The sequence below is a fragment of the Plectropomus leopardus genome, chromosome 2 (genome assembly GCF_026936395.1).
Source record: "Plectropomus leopardus strain MGB_pleo_1.0 chromosome 2, ASM2693639v1, whole genome shotgun sequence".
In the NCBI taxonomy this organism is placed as follows: domain Eukaryota; kingdom Metazoa; phylum Chordata; class Actinopteri; order Perciformes; family Serranidae; genus Plectropomus; species Plectropomus leopardus.
Genome location: NC_142177.1, coordinates 23405067 through 23430212, shown reverse-complemented (window position 1 = coordinate 23430212; position 25146 = coordinate 23405067). Strand labels below are relative to the sequence as shown.

The following is a 25146-nucleotide window of genomic DNA, read 5'->3' as shown; positions in this document are numbered from 1 at the left end:
TTTTTGTATTTAATACATCCTGTTTCAATAAAACTGTATGGGAAGTAAGAAAATACATACATAGCAATACATTGTACAGTTACAGATTACAGATTATAGATTGTATTTTACAGTTAACATAATACTGCAAAATAAAACTTCAAATGTTTTACTGCAGAAATAACAAACCTTGTCAACCAAAAGACAAGTAGAGATGGATATTTAAACTGCTTGGTAACAATTACAACTTGTTTGGAGAAGGAATATGAATGCACAGCATTCAAGAATATCAGCAACATATAGTTCACTTAAATCGTAATCACCATTTGTGAGATTTCTGTCATTGTCTCACCTCATAATATGGATCAACACAAAATACAATAAAGATATTTTGGTTGAGTTATGTAGTCCTCCTTTCTGTCAGCACTACAATATACAGTACAAAAAATAATTTGCTGACTAAAATTTCTTGTCATTGATTGTTTAATGAAAGTAGCTAACAAGCCATAAATTCAACAGCAATTTGTATTCAGACATCACAGTTGCATAAGAGGGTTTCCAGACTATTCAAGAGCGTTTTAATGATGGTACAGTTGACCTTAGACATCGCCCACACAAATTACTCATTTGGCACATAATGGACCATTTCAGTTAAGTTTCATTTATTGAGAAGACAAAGTTTTCAATCATTCTATCATCCTGAAATGGTTGCAATGAGTCGTTGGGAGGTTATGAAAGCCACATGATAATGTCTGACAAGCCTAAACGAAATACCACCAAAGAAAAAGTCTCGAGTCAATATGGTGCAAATTCCCCCTCATGAACACACATTAAACCAATCACTGCGCGTTAGCATTTCAGTGGGCCACAGACCATTACCGGGCGCTGTAATTATACCACATATTCCATATATTACTTTGAATGAAAGAAGTCCAATTACAATCCTTTTACTCTGTCTCTCAGTATGCTGGCTGATGCCTCCATAAAAGTCTGTGATTAAATTACTCAGGGGAAAGCACTCACATTTTATATGACAACCCCTGACGCATCGTTCAGCCACGAATTCCCCGACCGGCAGCAAATCTTCCAAGAGGCTCTGACTGCGGACAGGTGACTGAGAGAGACGGAGAGACAAGCCCGTCCAGCTTTACGCCTTTATGCTATTACTCTCTGTCCCTGCTTATTGATATAGAGCTAACTTACCTGCCATACATATTGTATCATCTGACAGGAACATTAGGAGGAACGTCACTGCATTTTTTGACCGCCCTCCTCCTGCTGCGTTCTGTTTTCTCTCTACAAAGCTGTCAAAATGTTAGGAAACACAATGCTTATCATCTTGTAACAGCACTGTGTATAAATGAAGCATGTGCGTGTGAACTCAGGGGCTCTCCAGACAAAATCATAACTAAACTGGGGTTATTCATAACTTTTTTGTCATTGTTTGAAGTAACACAAGCGGCGATACCCACCTCCAACCGGCCCTCTTTCAGTTGAAATACAGTCAAAGGCTTCAAATGAATATACAGTAACTAGCTACTCCCACATGTTCCACTGAGGCTGAAAATTCCCTCATCTGAGAGGAGTGTCTGCTGCACGCTGTAGGTGTTGCTGCACTGATGAACACTGGACACAGTGTGAGAAACGCTGTTCAAGGCACACAAACTGAAAACTTAACATAACACTCAAATGCTACTTTATTCAAGAATTTATCCCCCCCACCCGCCTCCTACCTTCCTGTCCATGTACAGGAGTCATTTTAGACAAACTGTGTGAAAAGTTCAAGAAATTTCCCTTCGTTTTTCACAGCAGAGAAATTCAGAAGTCGTTCAAGTCGCGCTGGAATGTGAAATGTGAGTTCTGGGAAGACCAGACAGACAGACACACACACAGAGGGCCCCCTCTGACAAGGAAGGAAACCTTAACTTGTCAATCACGTCACTCCTCTGTCAATAGCTGTTTAATCCTCTGCTGAAAGCTGGTGGGTGCTGGATCTAGAGGCAGACAGGAGGTTAAAGGTGAAGCGAATGACAACCCCCATCCAACATTTTCCATCGTCGGAGCATATTTGGCTGAGAGGTAAGGATCTCATTGTTTTTTGTGAAAGCAGACAACTGAGTTTCTAATATCAAGGCTGCAGCGCTGCTTGTGACAGTGATACTGATGGAAGTGATACTGAGGGGGAAATGCAAAAATGCTTGTTATCAACTTTTGCAGATGGCATAAAATGTCTCTGCCTGAGAGCAGATTCTTCATGCCTTACTAGCCATCCAAAAAAAAAAAAAAGCATGTTAAAGTGTATAGCTTTATAGTCTGCCTGTCTAATAAAAAGACAGACAGTTGAGTCAATTGCAGTTATATGTGTGGGTATAAACCAATCATAATGAAATGAGCACAGTGAAGACAATGCACTCGTTTTGAACAAAAATACATTTGAGCTTATATAAGCCTCATCATCTCCATGACAACGGCTTTACTGGTAACATGAAGCCGTATTTGTGTATAACCACAGCAACGTCATCCAATTGAATTAAGCTGCACCTGTGCACATTATGGATGGAAATAATAGACTGAAGGCTGTTCCAGTGAGCCTGTTGCTGACTGGATATGGGACTTTTTCGTTTTGTGTTGCATGACACCGAGAGTGTATTTTTTCTCACAGAAGAAAAAAATGATTCATTACTATATAACAGCACAAGATTAATTAGCTGATAAACAAAAGTGATAGCCAGATAACAAATCTTACATTTTTGTTGTATCGTTTCACATTGAGCCGTGAGAAAAATATGTAATTTTACCATTTTAAAAAAAAAAGCCTCTGATCTTCTATCAGTTATCTCGTAAAATCCATTTGTCACATTTGGAACTGCTTTATTATTCTGCTACATGCTAATGATGGCAAAATATTGTGCTTCCCAGTGCACCATTGCAAGACAAACAAAATAAATACACTCTTAAACATGCATGAAAAAATGTTTTAGCACAAACTCCTGGATGTACGATGCAAATGGAAGAAGCCGACAGTCAAATAAATTGCTTCATTGTGAACTTTTTTCCACTTTGTTTACCGCTGGGATATAAACTAAACACCTGATTTGTGGAAAGGGCACCAGTGCTGAGATGCATACAGAGAATATTAGATCAGAACCAATAGTAAGATGTATAAGATGAATAAGATGTGGTAAGGACAGGCTTCTCTCTGGTACACTGGCTGCTCCATCCAATAATTGGAGGATGTTATGCCGGCTCTGTCAATACATTTTCTCGGAGGTCCTGTGCCAATGAATATTTATGATTAATACAGCTATTTGTAATAAATATTTGATGTTACTCTATTTACCAAGCTGGTTGTATAGAACAAGGTTTCAGGAGGTGTTCATGCTATTCACTCAGTCGGGTTTAGTTTAAAATACAGAATATTTGTTCACTTAGCAAACATCAAGTTAGCATTATTTTTTTTCCAAATTAAGTTTTAGACATTAATTTAAAATTTAGTGCATCATTTATTATCAATATGATGGTATATTCATTGTGTCCTGTAATGAGTCATGTCCGTCAACAACTGAGTGTGTCGAGGTATTTGTTGTCTCCATGACTGAGGGCCACTAAGCTTTCTGAGGAAAAACACCTGAATCCTTTGCCCTCACTATGTGTGTATATACACAACAGGTATAGCAGGCTGAACACGCTTCCAGTTAAGGCACAAGACAGCAGTTGACGAGTTAGAGGTAACAAGATACAATTATGACACTGTGAATACAGAATTGGACAACACATTTAAAGTTAGCGATTGCAAATCAGAATAAGATAAACAAGAGTTATAGCCATCAAATCTCCCACAGAGTTCATTATGCTGTTCTACCGTACCCCAGAACAGATAAACCAAACATTGGCTCCAGACAGATTCATTCATTTTTTTAATGTTTTTGTGATGGCCACTGTAGTTCTCCTTAATGATTGGCACACTGAAGAAGTTTTAGTTCTGCAACCTTACTTATAGATGCCACAAAGTCACACACGCTTAACATTTAAAATAGCTGAAATATTTCCAGTTGAAATACTGAAACAGTCGTAGCTGAAGGAGCTGTTGTCTTACAAATACTGAAACAAGCTGATTAAGCAGCTGAAAATAAAAAAGGATTATAAGTTTCAGCAATGTGTAAGCTCCTAAATGAAGTTGAAGTGTGAGCGCCGAGTAGGAAGGAATTGAAATGTCAGTCGAAGTGATAGTGTATAAGTGGTGAAAGGAGCTGAATTGTTATTCGAAGAGTAAGAGATGCAGGTGAGTTTCAGTGATACTGAGGAATTCAACACAGGTGAGGGTTGCCTACTTGCCTACTGTCAGAAAAGGTGCTTAAAATCACTACACTAATAAAGCTATAAACACAATAATATAATTGTGCATCAACATGCTATTCAGTACGCTAAAACAGTGATTTCGTTTTAATGTCGAATGTCCAAAACCAAAATAATGTGAATTTCAGGTTATTTCTGGTAAAACATTACATGATGCTAACACTGGACACTGGGCTAGAATAAGTACCCCATAATGCTCCAGTTTAAGTGGAAATATGTAAGAAGTGTAATATTTAATTTATAGTTTTAAAATGATTTTTAAGTATTTTTTAAATAATAATAAAATACTGATCGAAAATATATTTCCAATAATTATTATTATGATTCTGATTATTATTGTTGTCATTATTATTATTATTTTATTTCTTGGTAAATCTTTCCATGAAGACCACATCTGTAATGCATTATGAGGACATTCATAGTGAATTATAATGCATTCATAATGCTTTATGACTACACTCATAAACACACATAACGCTAACTGATACACTATATCAAACATCATGTATGTGACTTATAACGAATTTTAAGTATCAAGTGTCTGATGGATGCTCTTGACTATTGACCAAAAATATTTAATTTGGTCGTATAATTTATTGCCAATTACAATACATTTTTGTTAATCGACTGATTAGTTCATCAACAAATGGTTTCAACTCTAAAACTACATGTTTAAAGTGTCTGTAAATGTTATTTAAAGAAAAAGTTCAACACACTTGATAACTGTGTTTGTTCAAATACAAGTCAGTGATCTATCAGTAACACACCACAGTACACGGAGCAGGTTTGTTTACATTTTCTAGCAACATGAGGAAAACGGCGTCCACTTATTCACTTGATCGCATCTGTTTTCAATATCACTCCCATGTCCATACGAGTACGTGCCGTAATATACAAAACGACAGACGTGAATTAATGATAATGGTGCAGATGTTTGAAATAATGGAGGTGTGCTGGTAAATGTTGTGATAATAGGTGGGTGACCGAGGCACATGGAATTTAAGATCAAAGAGGAGGACTAAATGCTTTGTAGAAATTTTAATTCATGATCTCAGAGGAGGAGAATGGGATGCATGGAGGTGTGCGGCTGATTCAGTAATAGAGCCAACACGAGATAAAAGCAAAAGCCTGTAATGCACTGTGACACGAGGATCACATCAAGAGAAGAGAAAAGAAATGGTGAAAATGTTCGTCTGATAAAAAAGCCATGTTTTCTGTCAAATATTAATGACTCCATGAAAGGCTTTACTCATAACAGCAGCTATTCTGAATTTATAAGACAGCACAGTTACACAGAATAGTGATAAATAACTTCTTCCAGCTCTCACAACCACACCCCTTTCTCTTTTAATAGATGGGTACACAACACAGGCATCTATGTCTGTCTGTGCCGCTTTCTCACACACACAGTTTCTTAACAGAAAAACTGTGTGTGTGCATGTGCAGTGTTTGTGCAGCACTGACTTATTTTTCACTTTTCCCTTTAACTTCCTGTGAGTCACCAGCAGTGGAGGAAATACTTTACAGCTGTACCTTCATTTTTATGTGAAAACACAGCTTAATGCACACCGAGAACAAAAGCAGGAATCTGGTACAATGTTTTGCCTCACTTGTAAATTCCTGTGCACCTACTTAATTTGCTTTGCCGCTCAATGGTAAAGTGCAGTTATAGAGCTGTTACATAACCTTTGCTTATTTAAGTATGTCATGAGCCCAGAGTGGCTTATGTAACTTTACAAGATGGTATAAATCTGTAGATCCTCTCTTCTTTTTACTTATCTGAAAATCCAAGATACATCTTTTGTTTCGATGGAAATAGCTCGCGGAGAGTCTGTGAGAAAGTAGCCTTGATTATGGTGCATGAGATTAGTTTCTCTAAAGTGGATGGTGTCTCCACAGATGTCTTTTTTTAATACCACAATTAATGTGATGCAGTGCAGTATTAGTTGCAAATGCTGCCTGTCACAAGAGAGACGCAGGGAGAAAAGGAAAGAAGATATTCTTTATTTCAGATCTTCATAAATAATGTTTCACCACACGAGGAATGAAAAGCGCTTTGATGACAGTTAGAGCTTGATGGCTGCTTGTTTGTCATTCACAGAACTACAGGGACAGATTAAATGACTGTAAATTAAATTTTGTTAAAAAAAAAAAATTGAATCCAAAAAACACCACCTTGTCGAGAAGTAAACTATGATGCAGTCAAGATAAACCTGTCACTGTGTATGCTTCTGGATGAGTTGTTGGAATGTTGCCCCGGCGTTACATAACCCCAAAGGCTTTCACTCAGATTCATAGAGCGAAGAGTATGGTGGAGGGGGCTGTTTACCTCTCTGCTCTCCATTGTGATTTATAAACTGAATTAATTCTTGAAAGAGGGACTTCCTCACAGATAGAAAACATTTTTTTTTTTGCCATGACTCCATCTGATGTCAGAGCTCGACTATGGACCTAAAGGCACATCAGTCAGCAACGTCACCCTCTGCCCATTCCTGCTCTGATTCTAGATAGTTTGGTGTTGGTGAGAAGCACCTACAATATGTAAAAATTTAATTAGATAATTACAGGAAGGAAACCACTTACAGGAAGTTGATCATCATAATTAGAAAAGAAAATGATTCAAAGATATAAGAACGAGGAGGTGTGGCTAAGGGCTCACTCATGATCAACGCTAGATATGTATATGGACATGAACAGAACTGTTCATTTGTCGGACGTTTCTGCAAACAACATAATAATGCAAATTAAATGATATGACTACAAGCTATGAGTAAGATAACCATTATAGGAAATGGTTCTTAGTCGGAAAAAGGTGAGGTTTTCCTGTTTTGCACATCCTGTTCGACATTGCACAAAGGTGGTTGAAAGTTAGTCAGATCGCTGGTAAAATACCAAAATTTTGTGTTTTTTGTAATGAAAAACAAATCATTGCTGTAGAATTCAGTAAAGGCAACTGAATGCTAACACATTAGCCACAACAACTTTATGAAGTGATAATATGTCAGAGATGAGTGTTTCTCATGTTCTGGTTGAGTTTTTCTGCCCCCAAGTGACCAAAAAGCAATTAATACAACTTTAAAGGTTTAGTATGTAAGATTTAGTGTCATCTATGAATTTGCATATTGCAACAACTGACACTTCACATGTGTGCTAAGCATGTCGGAGATTTAGTTTGTCCATACTGGGTTACTGCAAAAATATCATAGCTGACTTCTTGGAAGAGGAATCGCTCCTTATGTTGATATAAACAGCTCATTCTGAGGTAACAAGGAAACCACAACAATTATTATTTTTAGGTTATTATACACCGATGAAAATATATTTATGAATATTATATACCATATCTGGTGATAGATGTCCCTAACTTCTATTAATATGACCTTTAAAACCCACCAGATTTTCTTATTATAGTAGAATTAGATCAAATAAGTTTAAAATTCTAAATACTATGTATTTTTTTTACCTCTAAATTCTTAAAAAATAAAAAAAATAAAAAAAACCTTGGATTGTGCGGATAATAGATGATATTTTAATAACAACAACTGTTGTACTCACACTTCACTTTACAATATGAACATACAGTAAAACATCAGCATTATTAATGATAGTGTCCTTTCAAATAGAATATTTTTAATTTAATTTTCACTCATGTCTATTTAGGTTTAAATTTTTAATTTAAAAAAATATATAAATTGTGCAATATATGTGTTTACTTCTGAAGCAGAAAAACTATTTTTTTATGCATTATTATATTCTATATCATATATGTTTGTGGTCAAATTCGCCAGTATGCTGGGTATTCATATGAGGTGAATTCTACAATAACAAGTATGAGCATTAATGTGCCATACAGGAAGTGGGTGTTAGCAGAACTAACACTTGTTGGACTAATGGTAGTTCTTGTACTCAGCCATCATATAAATAAATCATTTTGTGGCATTTAATTGGATCTTTTTGCTTTTTCTTTTTTTTTATACACTTTATATCTCATATTTTTTCCTCCTCATATTTCAGCCTCACTCCTCTGCCCCTCTAGCTGTCAGACCAGGCTACAGTCGGGGACATTTCAAAATCTTTTTGTATCAGCCTTGTTTGGCTCGCTGCCTGCCCCACAGGTCGGCTAGCCACCGGGAAAACTCCAGGCTCTCCAGATGGCCGGTCCGCTTATGAAAGCAAGTTAGCAAGCCCTTTTGAACAGCAGTGCATGCTAAATTTCAAAAGATATTTCAGTTCATTGGTATTCAGTAATATTGGTAAATCAAATCTATATTGTGCAGCATAGAGAGTGATTCTGATGGAGTTTACTTTTAGATTTAGTTAACCATCATAATAAACACCATGAAGTTGGTCTTCTCTTACAACTATCCATCAACTCTCTTCTCCAAATCATTGTAAAATTCCACAGTCAACAAAGTTGTAAGTATGGGCAAGAGATACTGTAAGGCAGGAAGTCACTGAGCTCTTTGCTTCCTGTAGGCTGCCATTTGTTGTGGTGGAAACTATGAAACAATAATAAAGCTAAAGTATGTACCAACTCAGGAGCTGGATCCCCCGCAGCTGGCATTTCTATAACAAATATGTTATAACAGAAAGGCAACAAGGCCTGTCCTGTTTCACATGAATAAAAACACACAGCTTTATTTTTCTCAGATTTAGAAGACACAACTTCGCAGCCCTCCGTATCCCATATAATCCACTGTGGACCAGTCAGTTGTTTAATGGCTTGTTCAGATGATCCCTGTCATATGACTGTGGTGTATTTACAAGGTACTTGGTTTAGCTACATCACATAAAATGGACCAATGAAAATACCACAGCAGGATGTAGATAATGTAAATAAGACATGAACATCGTAGTTCTTAAAAAGCAGCTTGGACACGATGTTTATAACTATATTAAATAGTTTACCTATATTATACAAGTTTTATATTTAAATATTTCTGATGCAGTGTGAATTATGTGATTGCGCAACATCACAATGTGTAATATATAATTCATGAAAATATCACAGTATCAGAATCATGAAACTTTTGAGCAATAAATTATATTTTATATTGTACATTAGTTTTAAAAGGGACCTATTGTGCTTTTCCTCATTTTCTGTCATATATGTAATAGGCTTTTAATCATAATTTTTTGAACTTTGTTTAAAATGTCACTAATAAATCTACCTTCTACCTTCTATTACAGTGATGGACATTATTATTACATGTTACCAAAGTTTAAAACAACAAGGTAAAAGTTCAATACATAAAAATAATCCCCGTGAGCAAAAACCTCAGGTTTCAGACTGTTCTAAATACTCTGATTCTAATGTTTTTCTACTTTGGCTACAAGCTGTGACAGATTTCTTTATATATCCATCTGCTTCAGGCACATTATGGCAAGTGCTTGCATTACATTACATAGCTTACAAAGCCACATGTAGCTACATGCTATCAGCAATATACAGAATGTAAAATTGATTGCCGACGTTATTTTGCCCCGTTTTTTAACAGGATAAAGTGCCACTTTACACTCCCTGACTGCAAGTACACTTCTACATAGATGCTAATGTCATGGAAATATATTATCTTGGTTGCTGATATTGTTAACTCCACTGCAGTCATTTCCTGGGTGGCAATGATGGTGCAAAGATGCCAAGATGCATGAGACATATACACACACAAAAAGCTGATCAATCAAAGCAGACTGTGCTTTTTTGGAAGCAGGACTTAAAGAGACAAGCTATAAACCCAGCATATTGGACAGAGGGTGATTACAGGTGTTCTATTAAGGCAGTACAAGGACAATAAATGAAACAAAGTGTTTTTTAAACATTATGGCGTGTAAATGTTCTAGCGTACACCTATAATGTAAGTACAAACTTGAAAATCTCTTTGATGTTAACAATTTTGGTGCAGGTTTAACCTGACATTCAGGTCTTCTGAAAGATGCAGCCCATAAAGGTGGCTGGCCTCCTTTGAAGCCTTAGTTTTAGCTAAAGATGTGTAGTACCATGTTGTGGTACTTGTTATCATGGGTAGGCCATAATAACACTTCAAATACTTCTCTAAATATTGCACATAAGTAACACTAAAGACATTTCTTACTGATGTCATTAGTGTATTAAAAGGAGGATCAGTAGGATTTTGATGTTAAGTGGATGATGGAAGTCACTTATTATATTCACACCACAGTACAACATTGTCATTAACTGGCAACATCATAGGTTTGTCAATAAAATATTGACATAAAATTGCTGATGAAAGCCAAATGGCATATTATATTTCAAAATGTGATGCAGGTATATGAAGACTTTGTAATTCCTATGGCGAGACTTTGACACAGTGCCAGCGTCTGTACAAACACGCAATTTCTCAAAACCTTTTCTCTCTTTTCAAACATGTAAATGTTTTAATTAACTAATGTGGAACAGATTCTTGTTATGAAAGACTTGTTTTTAAAAGATAGACATTTTTTCATATCAAACTTAATTTAATAGTAATCTCATTTAAAAAAATGAATATTTAACTTAATCTTTTGTCTGCGAAGACACAAATACATATCTCCCTTCGGTATGTCACAGTAAAAAATGCTGAATATGGCACTATAACCAAAGCAATTTTCACTTAAAGACATGGTATTAACATTAAAGTCAAATATTAACAAAGCTGCGAATTACTTGTCCGACTTGTTGTACAGTAATTAATTCTGAGACAACAGCAACTAAATGCACGGGAGGTAATTATTTTTGTTTTTGTTTGGTGAATGCTTTAAGCAACAGGCAGAGTGATTGGCATCTAAATAGTTGTCTCCAGTTTTGGAGGACATTTGAATTATACAACAGAACCTTAATTATAGTGAATACAAATCATTTGCATGGCTGTTATTTAGGAATTCCCCATTTTTTCGTGAACAAATAACCAAAAATTATATTAAATTACAGTATTTTTCGACTCAGGAAGAGAAGCAGATGTTAACTGCTTTAAGAGCTGCAAGATTAATAAGGTTTATAAAAACGGCCAATATGCTGCAGAGCATCACGTCTGAAATTCAAGAGCATCAGAAGGATGCAGAGGAGAGATTGAACCATGTATCTTTTCTTCCCTCTTGCTCGACACTCTTCACATTCAAATGACCTCTGAAGGCGGCGTGGGGATCTGCCTGATAGATATTACAGTATTTTGTCTGTGTCTGCTATGTGCTAGACTTCAGTGGCACCCTCCCCCACCATGTGAGCTGACCTTTCATATTTAGTATAGCATGTTGGGTAAAGGTCACCTCTGTTTTGGCTTCTCTCCACTGGTTTTGTTGTGCCATTGGAAATTGCCCACAGAGTCTTCAATATATAAATATTTCCATGTTGCTCTCGAAAAACATGCAAAGGGCAAGTAATCACAGTGCGTTTTCAGCAAGTGGGTTTTGGGATTCCTAATCACGCCGGGCTGATTAGCTTGCACCTGAGCGCACAAAGCTATAATGTTGTGAGTTTCTCCTCTCATTAATTCCCATTACTTGTATTCAGCCATGATCAGCTTTGTGTTCTTGTGACCTGACGTCTGGGGCATGCAAAGCTTGAAATTAGCGTAAGACCTTATGTATCATGTGTCATGAATTGAAAAATAAAATACTTTGTAATCGGGAAAAGCTTCACCTGTTCAGAGCACTAAATTACCAAGATATAAATATATAAATTTCCCTTCCAGCGGCAGATTTAATGTCACTAGCATGTTTTTTCTTCCTCAGAGTTCACTTTCAATAGAAAGGCAATGGATTTTCTTACATTAGATTTCCCAATCACATAAAGTGCCTGCTGCGGGCTCCCCGTGACAGGTGCAGAAACCTAAACAGCCTCTTTGAAAACTGAATACCTCATTGCTAAAAAACCACGTACATTATTTCATTACAGGGATATCTTAAAGTAGTGGGCAAGACACGTCTCCATTCCTCCATGTTCAGTATATTATTGAAACGATTTCGACCTTCAACATATTTCACTCATCCACCGGAATTTCAGACTTCTGTTTCATCACGCTGTCTTTCATTCTGTCATCATCTCTCTCTGTGGTGGTTCTGTTTTAAGACTTGGGAATGTGAAAGGCTCCAGTTAAGCTTCAAATGGTCCCCCTCCTCTTCTCAATGAGATGGAAACATTAATCAATTAGGTTGGCCCTTAAAGGATCTGAAGGAGATGAAGCTCCCCTCTCTCTGAAAATGAAATGCCACAGACTTTTAAATCCAGTCAAAGGGCATTTTTCCCAATCTTGCTCTCTTCTCTCTCTCCCCCCTCCCTCCTCCCTTTCATTCCCCACTCCCTGTTTCATTCATCTTCCCTCCCATCCCCCTCTCATTTCTCATGTGCAACATAAGTAGAAGGTCGGGGAATGAGAGGATGATGAAGAGGAGGGTTTATTTGGGAGTGAAATGGGAGGATGAGGGGATGATGGGGATGTGAAAACATGAGTTAAAATAATATTTTCCTGAAACACATCTCATGGCTGCAAATGAACATTTTTCTAATTGTTTTGCCTCAATCAAAAATATATTTACCTTGTTTCTCCTAACATCGGTCAAACTTTGGATTATTTTTGTCTCGATGCACCGAAACCAGCTATTGTCCATATACTTGACATGCAAATGGTACCACAAATAATATATAATTTAATAAAATGTCATGCATCTGTATATGAATTGCAAATGTTTTAAGTGGTTGGTTTGTATCTGGTAGAAATGCAACAGCAGCTAATTACTAGTATGGAAAAGGGTCACGCAGAGGGTGGAGCAGACTCCATGAATGGCAGTTGTTTCAATGGCCGATTGTCCAAAGGAACAAGAGACAACATAGTCTCATTATTGAAGGTCAGTGGCTAGAAAAGGTTAGCAAAGGTTCACCATTGAACAGCCCTTTGTGGTGAGCCTGCCACGGCCTCGCTCAGAATTTATTCACACAAGCTTTGATACAAAACTCAACTGGGTAAAGAGAAGTGCAAATTCTGCAAAGCATTCTTTGGCATGTAATTGTTGTTATTCTGGAACTGTCACACATTTTAGTTTATTTGCACATTTTTAATTCAGTTGATGCTACGCCAGGAAATGTTTCTGAGTTGTGCATATTGTCATTTGAAACGTCTGCAGTTTCCTTGTCTGGATATTTTGATGATTTTTCAACCAGATTTGTGTTATAACAGCGTGGGCAGTGTGTTTGTGAATGAACTGTAGTAAACTTCCCTCCATCATACCTACTGCTGTATCTCCATACTCATCTCTTAGCTCAAATTTTTCACTTGCTTTAGGGCTGTTGTTTGAACTACAGATTGTACTTTTTTTCGTATTCTTGCCATCACGGCACAGAGAGTATAAAGGTGGATTGAGAGAGAGACCACACCTCTCGCTCTCTCTCAAACTCACACCTAACTCTGATCAAATGTTAAAACTAGTGCTGATCACAAGATTACTATATTAGGTTACTATATTACCCATTTCTATTCTACTGCTTCCCTGGGAACAATGGCCCGGCTTGTATACAGTGCTGCAGGGATGATGTTTATTTGTAGGCCAACACAGCAATTAGCATCACCCTGGTTCCCTCAACAAAATGCCTATGGGATTTTTCCATTGAATTTTGAATTGTTGCAGAAAATAAGAGGTCTCGCAACCAAAAGTTTATGATGTTTGGTTCAGCAAGATAACGTTCACAATTGAACACCAGTTTTATGATTTTTTAAAAATCTAGACGCCATTGCCTGAAGTAGAAAGCTAACGTTAGACTACAACTGAACTACACCATGGTTCCATGACTTCAGGCATTTTTTGAAGATATTTTTTGGGGCTCTTATTGCCTTTATCAGATAGGACAGACATAGCATAAAAGGGGGAGAGAGACAGGGGACGACATGCAGTAAGGGGCTGAGGCTGGACTTAAACCTGCAGCCACTGTGGTGAGGACACAGCCTCTGGACATGGGGTGCCTGCTCTACCAACTGAGCCATTGGGCATTTCTATGATTAGAGGACATTGGGTGACCTCAGTGGTGGGGTTGGGGGAGTTGTTGGCCGATATGGCTTTAAAATAATACCAGGATATTCTCAGGCTATATCACGATACACAATATATATCTCGATATTATGAAATCTACTCTACTGTAAGCTACTAAAACACAAATTATTAAATGAACAACAGTTACAATAAAGTTGAATAAAATACTGTTATAACATTAAATAAAGTTAAGTATAAAGTTAAATAAAGTACTGTTATATCTAAACAAATCAAAGCAGCGCTTTTATGGTGCTTTTATTTTAAGGGACCCAGCTCGTCTCGAGCCAGAAGCGTCAATGTTTTTGCTGTGGACTTAAAGCTTCCAATCAACAGTTGGATGTTAGCGATAGCAGTAAGTTAAACTTTAACCGCAGTATGAGGATTCATGCACTGTGAGCTAGAAACAACCTATAATACCTCCAGTTCATAGACTGCCAAGTACGAGGCTGTACAGTCATGTTTGGCATGATGACATCTTGTAGTCTCATTTAGCCACTTGTTAGCAGTCACATCTTTTAAGAAATGTTAAAGCTTCAAAATTCGCAAGTGGGGTATTAACTGACACATTTTATGTCGTATAACAAAATGTGAATCTGTCTTTAACTTGTGTTAACAAAAAACTGATTGACTTCGAGATGAGGAAACCGGAGCTACTAAAGTGCAAAGTGATTTCTAGGTTTTTGGACTCATTCCTGCGCACCTCTATTACGTAATCGACTTGCAGAAGCGTTTATTGGTCCACTGCAGTGCTGTGCATTCTGGTAGTTGTAGGTTTTCTACCTCTTGAGTTAAAGCGAATGACACAGTCCTTTTGATCGGTTTTCTCTGGTCATGTAACACCAATATCAAAAGTATTTGCTTCCTTCTACTGTATAGACAGCCCAGTTTTATGAAAAGACCATCTTTGCAGCAGTGAAAGCCCTTGTTAAATTAGTTTTTCATGTACAGTACATTTTTGCTCACCATAGGCAGTTGAGCTCTTTGAGAGAACATACAGAAACATGATCCCATAGGGGAGCAAATAGAGCAAATAAAATTTACTGGGGGTCATTGAGATGGAGCACAAAAAAAAAAAAAAAAAATTCCCAGACAAGAACGGGGTCTTTTGTAAGAATTTGGTCAGTGTGTCTGTGTTAGGCAATATGAAGTCACTTGTGTCTAAAAATCCTGGTTGTTGAATCTGGAGTCATTATACACCTTGTTAACCCAGAATTGTTTTCCCCCAAACCCTGTCATGTCATCATTTCCATTGTTTGTTGTTGTTTCCATGAATTAATTTCCTTGTTTTCTATTTGCGATCATGGTAGTTTTGAACAAAATAATAGCAATCATTTGACGTGCATGGTTTACGAGAAACAGCCAAACTTACTGAGCCGAATGGTTTTTCATTCAACACATTTAGGCTGCTAGAGACGAGCGGAAATGTGAAAGTGAAAAGTTAAGCACCTGAGTACCAGCCTGATTAAGCTTAAATTGACATAAAGTGAAATTCGTTGTACGAGACCAAAGTCAAAGGCAAAGTCATTTATAGAGACATTTACAAAGCATTTTTCTGCCACAAAGTGATCGACAGAACACAAATGACACAAATCAAAGCAAAGGTGAGTCTTTTCAGCATAATCAGTTTCCACTGGTTGTCTTTTTTCCACAAATTTGCTGCTTCTTTGCAATACTGCGAAACCAGTGTGTTTTCTGTGTAAATTCAGGTCATTAATGAGTCATCTCTCCGCTTAATGGACCTATTGAACTATTTCCTGTTTACCATTTACTTTGCTGTTTGCTTTTCTCAGGACGACCTTATATGGAGTTGCTACCAGTGAACAGAGGCAATGCTGTTACAACATTTACATTAGTGCTAAATTAAATCAGAAGGGAAGTTATCAACATTTAGGACTTCCTATATGGATTAAAAGGAGAAGAAAATCTATAAAACATCCATGTGAAAAAAACCTGCTCTGATATTAGTAAAGAAGTCACCTGACCTCTAAAAACTTCTGACAGTAATTTCTGAACCTGAAAGCTTTGACCTGTTTTACAAAGAATACCCATTAATATTTCACGCAAAATGACCAACAACGAAAGTCCTGCTGTGTCTGATGAAACTGCACCTAGACAGCTTCACTTCCCATAACTAGTGGAGAACTGAAGGTCTTATTATAGTGACATAAAATAACACTTGCATAACTCTGCTTATTTGTTACAGATGAGAGAGTAGGCTAATGTGTATTCTCTCGTGTAGAGGAGGACACTTAAGAAATACTGAATTAATGTACAGTAGGACCTCTGAAATACACAGTGTGGTGCATTTTTCCCCCTAGACAGCTCTCTTTGTTCACTTCCTGTGCTTTTAATTAATAATTATTTTAAGTATCTTACCATGCATGCAACAAAGTCAAAGATGTTTTTAAACTGGGTTCTAATGATTCTCATGCTGCCATTCACTTAATCAGAGACATCTAATTCATGACCATAAATGATTTGATCATGATGAATGGATAACCTGTTATCCCGGATTATCCATTCATAATCATATATTTGTTAATAGAGATAAGCATTTACCTCAAAGCGGCACAGAGCCTCAGTAAACCTCACAGAGCAGCTAGCACAGCCGTAGACTCTTGTTTTGTCTTGTTTATCATTATCAGAAGTTTCTATCCTCAATTCATCCATTCTAAAATTAACTTGTGATAGGATTTTGATATTATCAATATTTAGAGTATTTACAGGATGTCTGTTATTTTGACCAATAGTACAGAGCTTCACTTCAAACCTCTGAGAATACAGATGGAGCCTCTGAGGTCACGAATTCAGTCACTGGAGGTGATTAATCATTGTAAATAGCTGACAGTCACATTTTCATGCAAACTGCCTTTAGAATGCTATTCAGAAGCTTTAAACATTACATGTATATCTATAATTAATACATACACTGCAACATATTCGGATTGTTTGACAAAGTTAGAATGTAACATTTTTAAGGGGGTTACAGTCACGATTCAAACTTACATTTTCTGTGATGAAGACTGTTAAATTAGTCACAATCAGTTTTAAGCCCACATAAAAACTACAGCATAGAAGTGGTGCTCTCTTCTTTGTAAAACATGTTGTTTAACTTTTGCTTAAAAAACAACTGAGTCAAATGAAAAGTAGCAAATATCTCAAAGTGTGGTAAAAGCACTTCTAAATTATATACAATGACGTAAAACAAACAAGCAAAAAAAAAAAAAACAAAAAAAACCCAAACTGCTAAAAGCCCATCACACTTTGTCTTGAGCTGACAGGAAGAACTATTTCTTTAGTGTTTTTTTAATCTCTTATCAGTGGTAATCAGTGCACATTGCCATGTGGAAAAAGAATTAACAATTCACTTAAATGCAAGAGGAGAAATCTAAAGGGCAGAGTAGGAAATGTTTCTCTCTTTGTCTTGTGCCACTCTTCGTAAATGTTGTGTTTTAAAGTGAAATTGTACACCAATTTAACCAAAACTGACATTTTTCTCTCTGGAGCCACTTGTTCTTGTTAAGCACAGAACATTACTGAACATTATCGAGTCCCTTTACTTGAGAAACTAAAATTTCCAGGGTCTGAGAGTCACCACATCTAAACGTAATTTTTTTCTACTAAAGAAAAATTAGTTAGCAATTTTCAAAAAGTAACATCACTTAAGCTCAGAAGAAGTTATAAAACCAGTACTGCTGACATCATCTAAGTACCCACGGGGTCGTAACCCTTAATGGAAAATATTGTTTTATATTTTCCTCTCATTTCCTGGTGCTCTTACTAAGGCAGTAAAACGTGTTTGTTCTTGCGCATTGCTCTGAGTGGATGAAGGTATAGGCTAGACGATATAATTTGCATCCCACGATGGAAAGAAGTTGAGCGTTATTGAAGGTTTTCTCCCCGTGTCATATCCCCTTTATTTACATGTTACACCAGTCAGAGTCCCTGTTTTGTTTACCCTTTCACCCTGTGTCATCCTTCTCATGCTCTCTTTTTTTCCCATTTACCAAATTTCTACCATTTCTTTTTCAAAAAAATCAAACATCTTCTCTTCTGTGCGGCATTATTCCCATTCTATCCGGCCAATGCTCTGCAAAAAAAAAAAAAAAAAAAAAACTACATGCATTCCTTTCCCATGAGGCCATGAGTCGGCCTGTGCCAGATCCCCCTGCGCACTGCATCTTCTGCTGTAGCAGTGACGGAAAGTCCGAGCGAACAAGTGACAGTATGAGAGAAAGTGAGAAACGGGCGGAGAAGAATCAGACAGACAGTGACACAGAGCCACAGAATGAGAAGAAATCGGCATCTTTGTGACAGTTAACCTTATGAGCTTGGAGTCAGGACAGCCTGAGCTGGCAGCTGATGGCAGACTGCCACAGCGGGCCCACGGTGCGACCCATCTGTGCTGGGTATTAAAGCAGGCTCACACCCCAGGGCCAGAGACACCATGCCGTGTAATAGCTATGCGGACATAGGCACACTCCTGAGGAGGCCAACAAGTCACCCACTGGGATGACAATGGCAGCTTGGTTAACACACACAGACAAAAAAACTCCCACACATGCACCAAAAAGACGAGAAACACACACGCTGACCGTAACTTACATGTTGCTCTGCGTTGCAAAAACACATTATTAATGACACTTCCCTACACGTATGACTGAGCACATAACACCACTCCACCCTATTCTAAAAAACAGTGTGATACACATTTGGCTGTGAGCGGTGTTATTTTCCCTCTCTGCACCTATTTGAAGCTCCGGCTGGACATTGTTCTGTGTTTACATCCTGTTGTGTCCACCGCTGTGTGAGTATGTTTTGCGTTTGCCCAGCTGTGTGTAAATGTGACTGTGCCTCCGTGTGTGTGTGTGTGTGTGTGTGTGTGTGTGTGTGTGTGTGTGTGTGTGTGTGTGTGTGTGTGTGTGTGTGTGTCTGTAAGGGTCAAAACTGGAGTATGGTAGTAATATATATGATCTCAGCTTCCATGAGAAGTTTATCTATTCAACTGACTGCTGGATAGAAGTGAGGCATAAAAATGAAATAAAGTGGAGAAAAAGTGAATTTCCAAAATAGCTGTAGGCAGCAATTTAGTGGTCTGGAGAAGGTGAAACAGATTTTATAAAAAATAACAGTTTAGCATGAACTTCACGGGTAAAATTATGGTAGTATTATACATCATAAGTTATGTCAAAGTGATGCAAGTCATTTTAATATCTACAAGAAACAGGACATACAAATGTATATGTTTATTAAAATATACTGTTTTTAACCTCTTTTGTATTGCCCTATGATGATCACCAACAGGAAGTCATATTTTACTGACCTTCCTGTTATTCATAAACAAATTTACAATTAATGTATTTGGCCCTTTATTCTCTAAAGTCTACTTATTATTTTAGATATTCTTTAGTTATTCTTTACTCAATTTCAACTGTGCTCCTCCTAATACTCAACATGTCGTTGTGTTAATGGACATCCAACTCCAACGTGAACACAATTTTATTTATATATCACCTTTTCTACAGTTTTACCTGCTAAAACTTAAATTAAGACAGACCCAAAAGAAAAAAAAATCTTGGCCAAATTCAAGAATTCATGGCCAAAATGAAAATACTATATTTTGTTGTCTGGATTATAGAAAGACTCCTGTCATACAATGTTATGTATGGACCCTAGGAAGAGTAGTTGCTACCCTAGAAGTGGCTAACGGGGATCCAAATATAAATAGACAAATAAATAAATAAATAAAAGCTAACAAGGCTGTTGGCAGCTTGAACCCTGATTTTCTACTTTTTTAAGTCAAGTCAAGTCAAGTCAGTTTTATTTATATAGCCCATTATAACAAAACATGGTTTGCCTCAGAGGGCTTTACAGTGTACGACATCCCTCTGCCCTTAGACCCTTTACTCGAGTAGTTTTAGAGTTACAAAAATGTATGCAGTATAAAGACACAAACACTTTTGAAACTAGTGCTAAATGACCAGAGAAAACTAAGAAAAAAGACTGTGGCATTTGCTTTTGCTATGGAGATTGAAAACCTACAACTACCAGAAGGCACTGCACTGCACTGCACCAGACCAATAAACTCTCCTGCTGGGGGGTGATGTAATTTAAACTTGTTTTTCCACAGGAAACAATATGGTGGCTGGCTGATAACAAACATTTTTGAATTACAGTTAAATTGTTAACTAGAATATGTCTCTGAAAACATTTGAGATGGGAAAATGGTTTATAATATTTGATCAGCAATGCTTAGTATTACCATTTGATACACTTTAAGCCTCCATTTCACAATACAGGAAACAGTATGGCGCCAACATCCTATTCAAATATTGCTGTATTACATCCAAACACTGCACTAAAATATGTTTCTGAAGACATTTTAGGTGGGAAATAGGCAATACAGTAAAAAAAAATCTTGGTTTATCAGCGCTGATTAGTCAAACCGTTTGATCTGAGTTTAAGAGACAGAGAGATAGAAGGGGTGAATTTCTCGATCTGCTTCTATGTCAGTGGTCGGAAGTACAATTTGTAGTTTGAGCAACAGCCCTAGAGCCAATGATTTAAGTTGGGAGATAAGCAGGGATATCTGGTGACAGAGGTAAGTGTACCACAGTTTATTAACACAGACTTCTGACATGATTTTGAGACAAAGCTGTCTGAAGTGCTTTCAATGCATTTTGACATATACCGCTACTTGTACTGCAGAAGACAAGTTTGTCAGTACCTATTTGTTGACAGATCTTTAAATCTGACTGATTAGAGTTCAAATCGACTGGAGACAGAGATTTGTAATGCTTTCACTAGCCCAGTTTGAGGGGGGACTCCTTCTCCTCTACACCTCCTCTGTCAATCTTCCCAGCCTGTTCCTCCTCTGACCGGTAGAGGTCGCAGCCTAGCAGCCGCTCTGTGGACAGGGGACGCATGGATGTATCCGAGCGCTCCCACATGACAAAGCTACAGCGCGTCTGGAAACCAGGAACGGAGCACGGGCGTTTTTCGGTGGGAGAAACCGTCGACAAGCTCCATTCTGCATTTTTCCCTGCAGCACGGCTCGGCTCGCTCACTAACAACTTCATTGAGCGTTTTTTATTTTCTTGTGATTCCTGAGCCGGGCAGCTCCGGTCTCTTTCTCCCTCTCTCCAAGTGAACTTTATAGGGATGTTATATGAGAGCATCACCGTGCTGAATGCCCAGATAGTACTTAAGTAAAGTGTAGGACGGGTATAAAGAGTGAACGACTGGACAGACTTCTTCTACTACAACTACTTTTTGCTCGGTTTAATACGCAAGAGAAAAGAGAGGGAGTGTGTGTGTGCAGGAGAGCGAGAGAGAGAGAGACAGAGAGAGAGAGAGAGAAGTCGCACAGGTTTTTTGGAGCTACGCTTTCATGCCGTCAGTCTTGCGGACTCTGAGATGGACGTCAGATTTTATCCAGCTCCCCCTTCAAGCGTGGGTTCATGTACGTTACCGACTGACTCCGGTTTGGACTATTACCACTCCAACAAGGTAACAATTATCTCTACTTTACGGGCTTTACAGTCGGTGCAGCACTCGGTGTGTTGATGCACGCGCGCACAAGTCCATTGCTTACACATGGATATATGATCAAGCGCAATGTGTAGGAAGAGTGCTGCACTATTAGTTCCCTCGGGATGAATTAGATTGCAGTGAGCTACAGTATCACTAAACTTTTTTGTTTTTCTGATGTGCAGATAAACTCTGCAGAAACGCACGCATGACACCTGTTCAGGGCTCGTGCACGCTTGCCTTCCTTTAATTAGAATTTGCTAATGTGCTCATGTGGATAAACTATGGTTACGCTGTACTGTAGCTGTCCTGTGAGCTGAGTTGGAGCGCACCACTCTCTCCAGCGCACTGCTGGCGAATGCTCGCAAATTCAATGTGTCTTTTTCCCTTGTAAACTGAATGCAAAATTTCCCCTGTATAATTTAAAACCATGCCGACCTAACTCCGGAAACACGCTATTTTATCTGCTTCACACAGGTTCCCACATAGGTCAGTGCACAATTAATCCAATAAACAACTATCAAGATTGCGGCTAAATGTGATAGTGACAGCATATTATGGATCGGGGCAATTTGTGATGCTGATAAGGTGCGTGCCTATATAGTTGTGTAGCTTGCATATTAATTTCTCTTGTTTTGTACGATACACGAAGAATGTACAGTCGCATACAGGCTTGGTTAACACATTTGCGCATGCATCTAGTCTCAGCAGTAGGCACACAATAACTTTTTAGGAATAAATTATTCATCAGCAACCTCCGAAGAAGCACCGGATGTTGTTTGAAATCCTAAAGGATAATTTTTTTGATTTAATTATCAGCTTTTGTGTATGCTCAGGCGTTTTTACGCACAGAATCGTATCCAATACGTCTTGAGCGTCATGCTTGTATTGGTAAATTGCAGTGAGAATGGATGCCATAAAATAGTATTGTCATTTGAAGAAAACTACCACAAAATCAGTTTGCATCTTTCCTTTTTTTACATTTATATAGAGTCATGTTATTGATATTTCTGTTGTATGCCATGAGGCCTGCTGTAAAAGAGATCACTTTTCCACTGCTCCACTCTCTCCATGTGGTGCTGACTATCTGCTTTACTGATAAAGGTTTTGCATTTAGACAAATATATAAAACCTGAAACATAGTCCAAGATTACAAGTCACAAGTAACAAGGCTAGTGTTTTTTTTTTCATGTGGTCAGGGAAAAACTTGTGTAAACATTTGGCAGAGCTCGAAGAAGGCATTATACCCGCAGCCATTCAAATAGGTTTGCTTGCCTTTGCAGCTGGAAGGAAGCCAGCAGGCAGTTAACATTTGCTGATGACAAAGTGAAACATTATAGCACAGTACAATATTTGAATTGTTAATCTCCCCTGTCCATACACACAGTCACCTGCATGTATACACGGACGACACACACTCTCACACCCACACTCACTTGCAGGGAGGTTTGAGTTACGATACATGAGACTACAGTCCCTAACCACGAACCTATAGTGCAAACATCAACCCTGTAACTCTAACATTAACTGATCCCAAGGCTGAATTTAAGCATAAACCATACATAAATTAGCCTGCAAATAAAGTGAGGTTTGGTAAAAAGGTTTATGTAATCTTTCTGTCCTTGTCATAATTGTAGCTCACACACCTCAGGCACAGGAGCTGCTGCAGATGTATATTCAAGATCACAATGAGACCCGGCTCTCTGACCAATGCCATGTCTCAGGTCTTGTAGCATTAACACAATGAACTTTACTAGCTATCATGATTCAGCGAGCGTAGAGGTTGCTGGCCCGCTATGAAGCAGGTTTGGGTTTCAAGGACAGAATCATATAACGTCATTACTAAAGTAACAGCTGTGACTAAGATGTAAAGTGACACATTATCTGCACTGCACTGCCACTACTATACATAACTGTTGAATAATGATACAGGAGCATCATGTGACATTTTGGCCGTACTTCATCCTTTATGGCGGTTTCGTTTTAGGAGCGGGATGGAGTTGACCCCCTGTAGTAGCACTATGTAAGCAGGTGTCAACTGGGAAGCTTCCAAAGATGATAAAAATATATATATATTTTTTTTCATATTTAACAGTCATTATGTGGTGAGTTGTAGCTATTGCATGCATGGTTTCAATGTTATTTGTTAGAATATTTTGCAGAAAATTGTAAAGATGATTGTAAGGGACAGATTTGTGCTTTAAGTGGCATTTTGTTTAAGGCTCAAAACTCCCAATCAAGGCCTCCTTGAAACTGTACTTTACCATCATGTAAACTTTAAGCAGCCGGAATATTTATATAGCTTGTGTGAAACTCACCTATCTGACTATGCATTACTATACAGTATTACAAACCAGGAAGTGAGCATAACACTAAGTGGACAGTCCATATTTAAAAGCCCAGCCCTTCCTGTTCTGACAGTGTAAACTCAAACACATCTATTTCTGACAGTGACAAAGCTTTGCGAGAATGACTTTGGGTATGTGTGTGCATATACTTTTCTCTAAGTGTAGCTGCAACCTTAGTGGCAGCTAATGGGTTTCCAAATAAAGAATGTATAGAATACCTGAAGGAGTTAATAAATGAGGAACGTAAAGAATGTGTAAGCTGAAACTGGTTGGAACTGATGGGCCACATTCAGACTGATGATTGATTGATGCCTGCCAGGAATATAGATCACACTGACAGGACACGTCAATACCACAACTCCATGAATGCTCTTGACCTTTGAATTAAGGCAACGGTTTTCCGAAATTACACATGAAACGTCAACAAAATACAGCGTGTAACAATCCTGAATGTGTGAATCAAAAGATTTCTAATGTACTTTATGCTTTGATTTCCCTATTCAAACCAAAATCTGACTCATTGTCAAGACACAAAACGATGAGATTGTGTAAGATTAAATGCCATTGTGTCTCTCCGCATTTCATTGTAAATTCCTTGATAAAACAACCTGTGCATCCACATTTCAGAACAATGCAAAGAAAAACACATGAGAGAAGCATCGATTTGTATTTTTGTGAGTGTGTGTGTGCTATGAACCCCACGGCTCTGTTGCTCTTCTCAACTCCATCCAACTTGCATTGTCCTGCACTTGCACAATCACCGTGAGTCATCTTTACTTTTTTCGCCCAAGATTTCTCCTAATCTTTTTGAAGCCTCTCTGTATCTTTCTCGCTGAGTGGGAGGCTTGTTTGTTCAGCGTACACTCAGCTGTGTATACCAGCGCTGAAGGCCACTTCTTCGCAAATGCCTGTTTTA

General features: G+C 37.9%; 2 protein-coding genes across 5 annotated transcripts in view; one reads left to right on the top strand and one right to left on the bottom strand.

Annotated features, from left to right (window-relative positions):
• The window catches only part of LOC121957005 (suppressor of tumorigenicity 7 protein-like), a 93409-nt gene that overhangs the window by 41459 nt on the left and 26804 nt on the right, over positions 1–25146 (bottom strand). The window lies entirely within an intron of this gene.
• The window catches only part of tox2 (TOX high mobility group box family member 2), a 145978-nt gene continuing 122793 nt past the window's right edge, over positions 1962–25146 (top strand). The window contains exon 1 of one of the 4 annotated variants that reach the window (XM_088088705.1): positions 1962–2058. Coding sequence is in view for 2 of the 4 variants with exons in the window: in XM_042505450.2 (XP_042361384.1) it covers positions 21769–21861 (93 nt within the window). In the remaining 2 variants the exon portion in view is untranslated. Of the gene's footprint in view, positions 2059–19048; positions 19160–21294; positions 21862–25146 lie in introns of those variants that run through there. The other 3 variants (XM_088088699.1, XM_042505450.2, XM_042505467.2) reach the window with 3 other exon arrangements.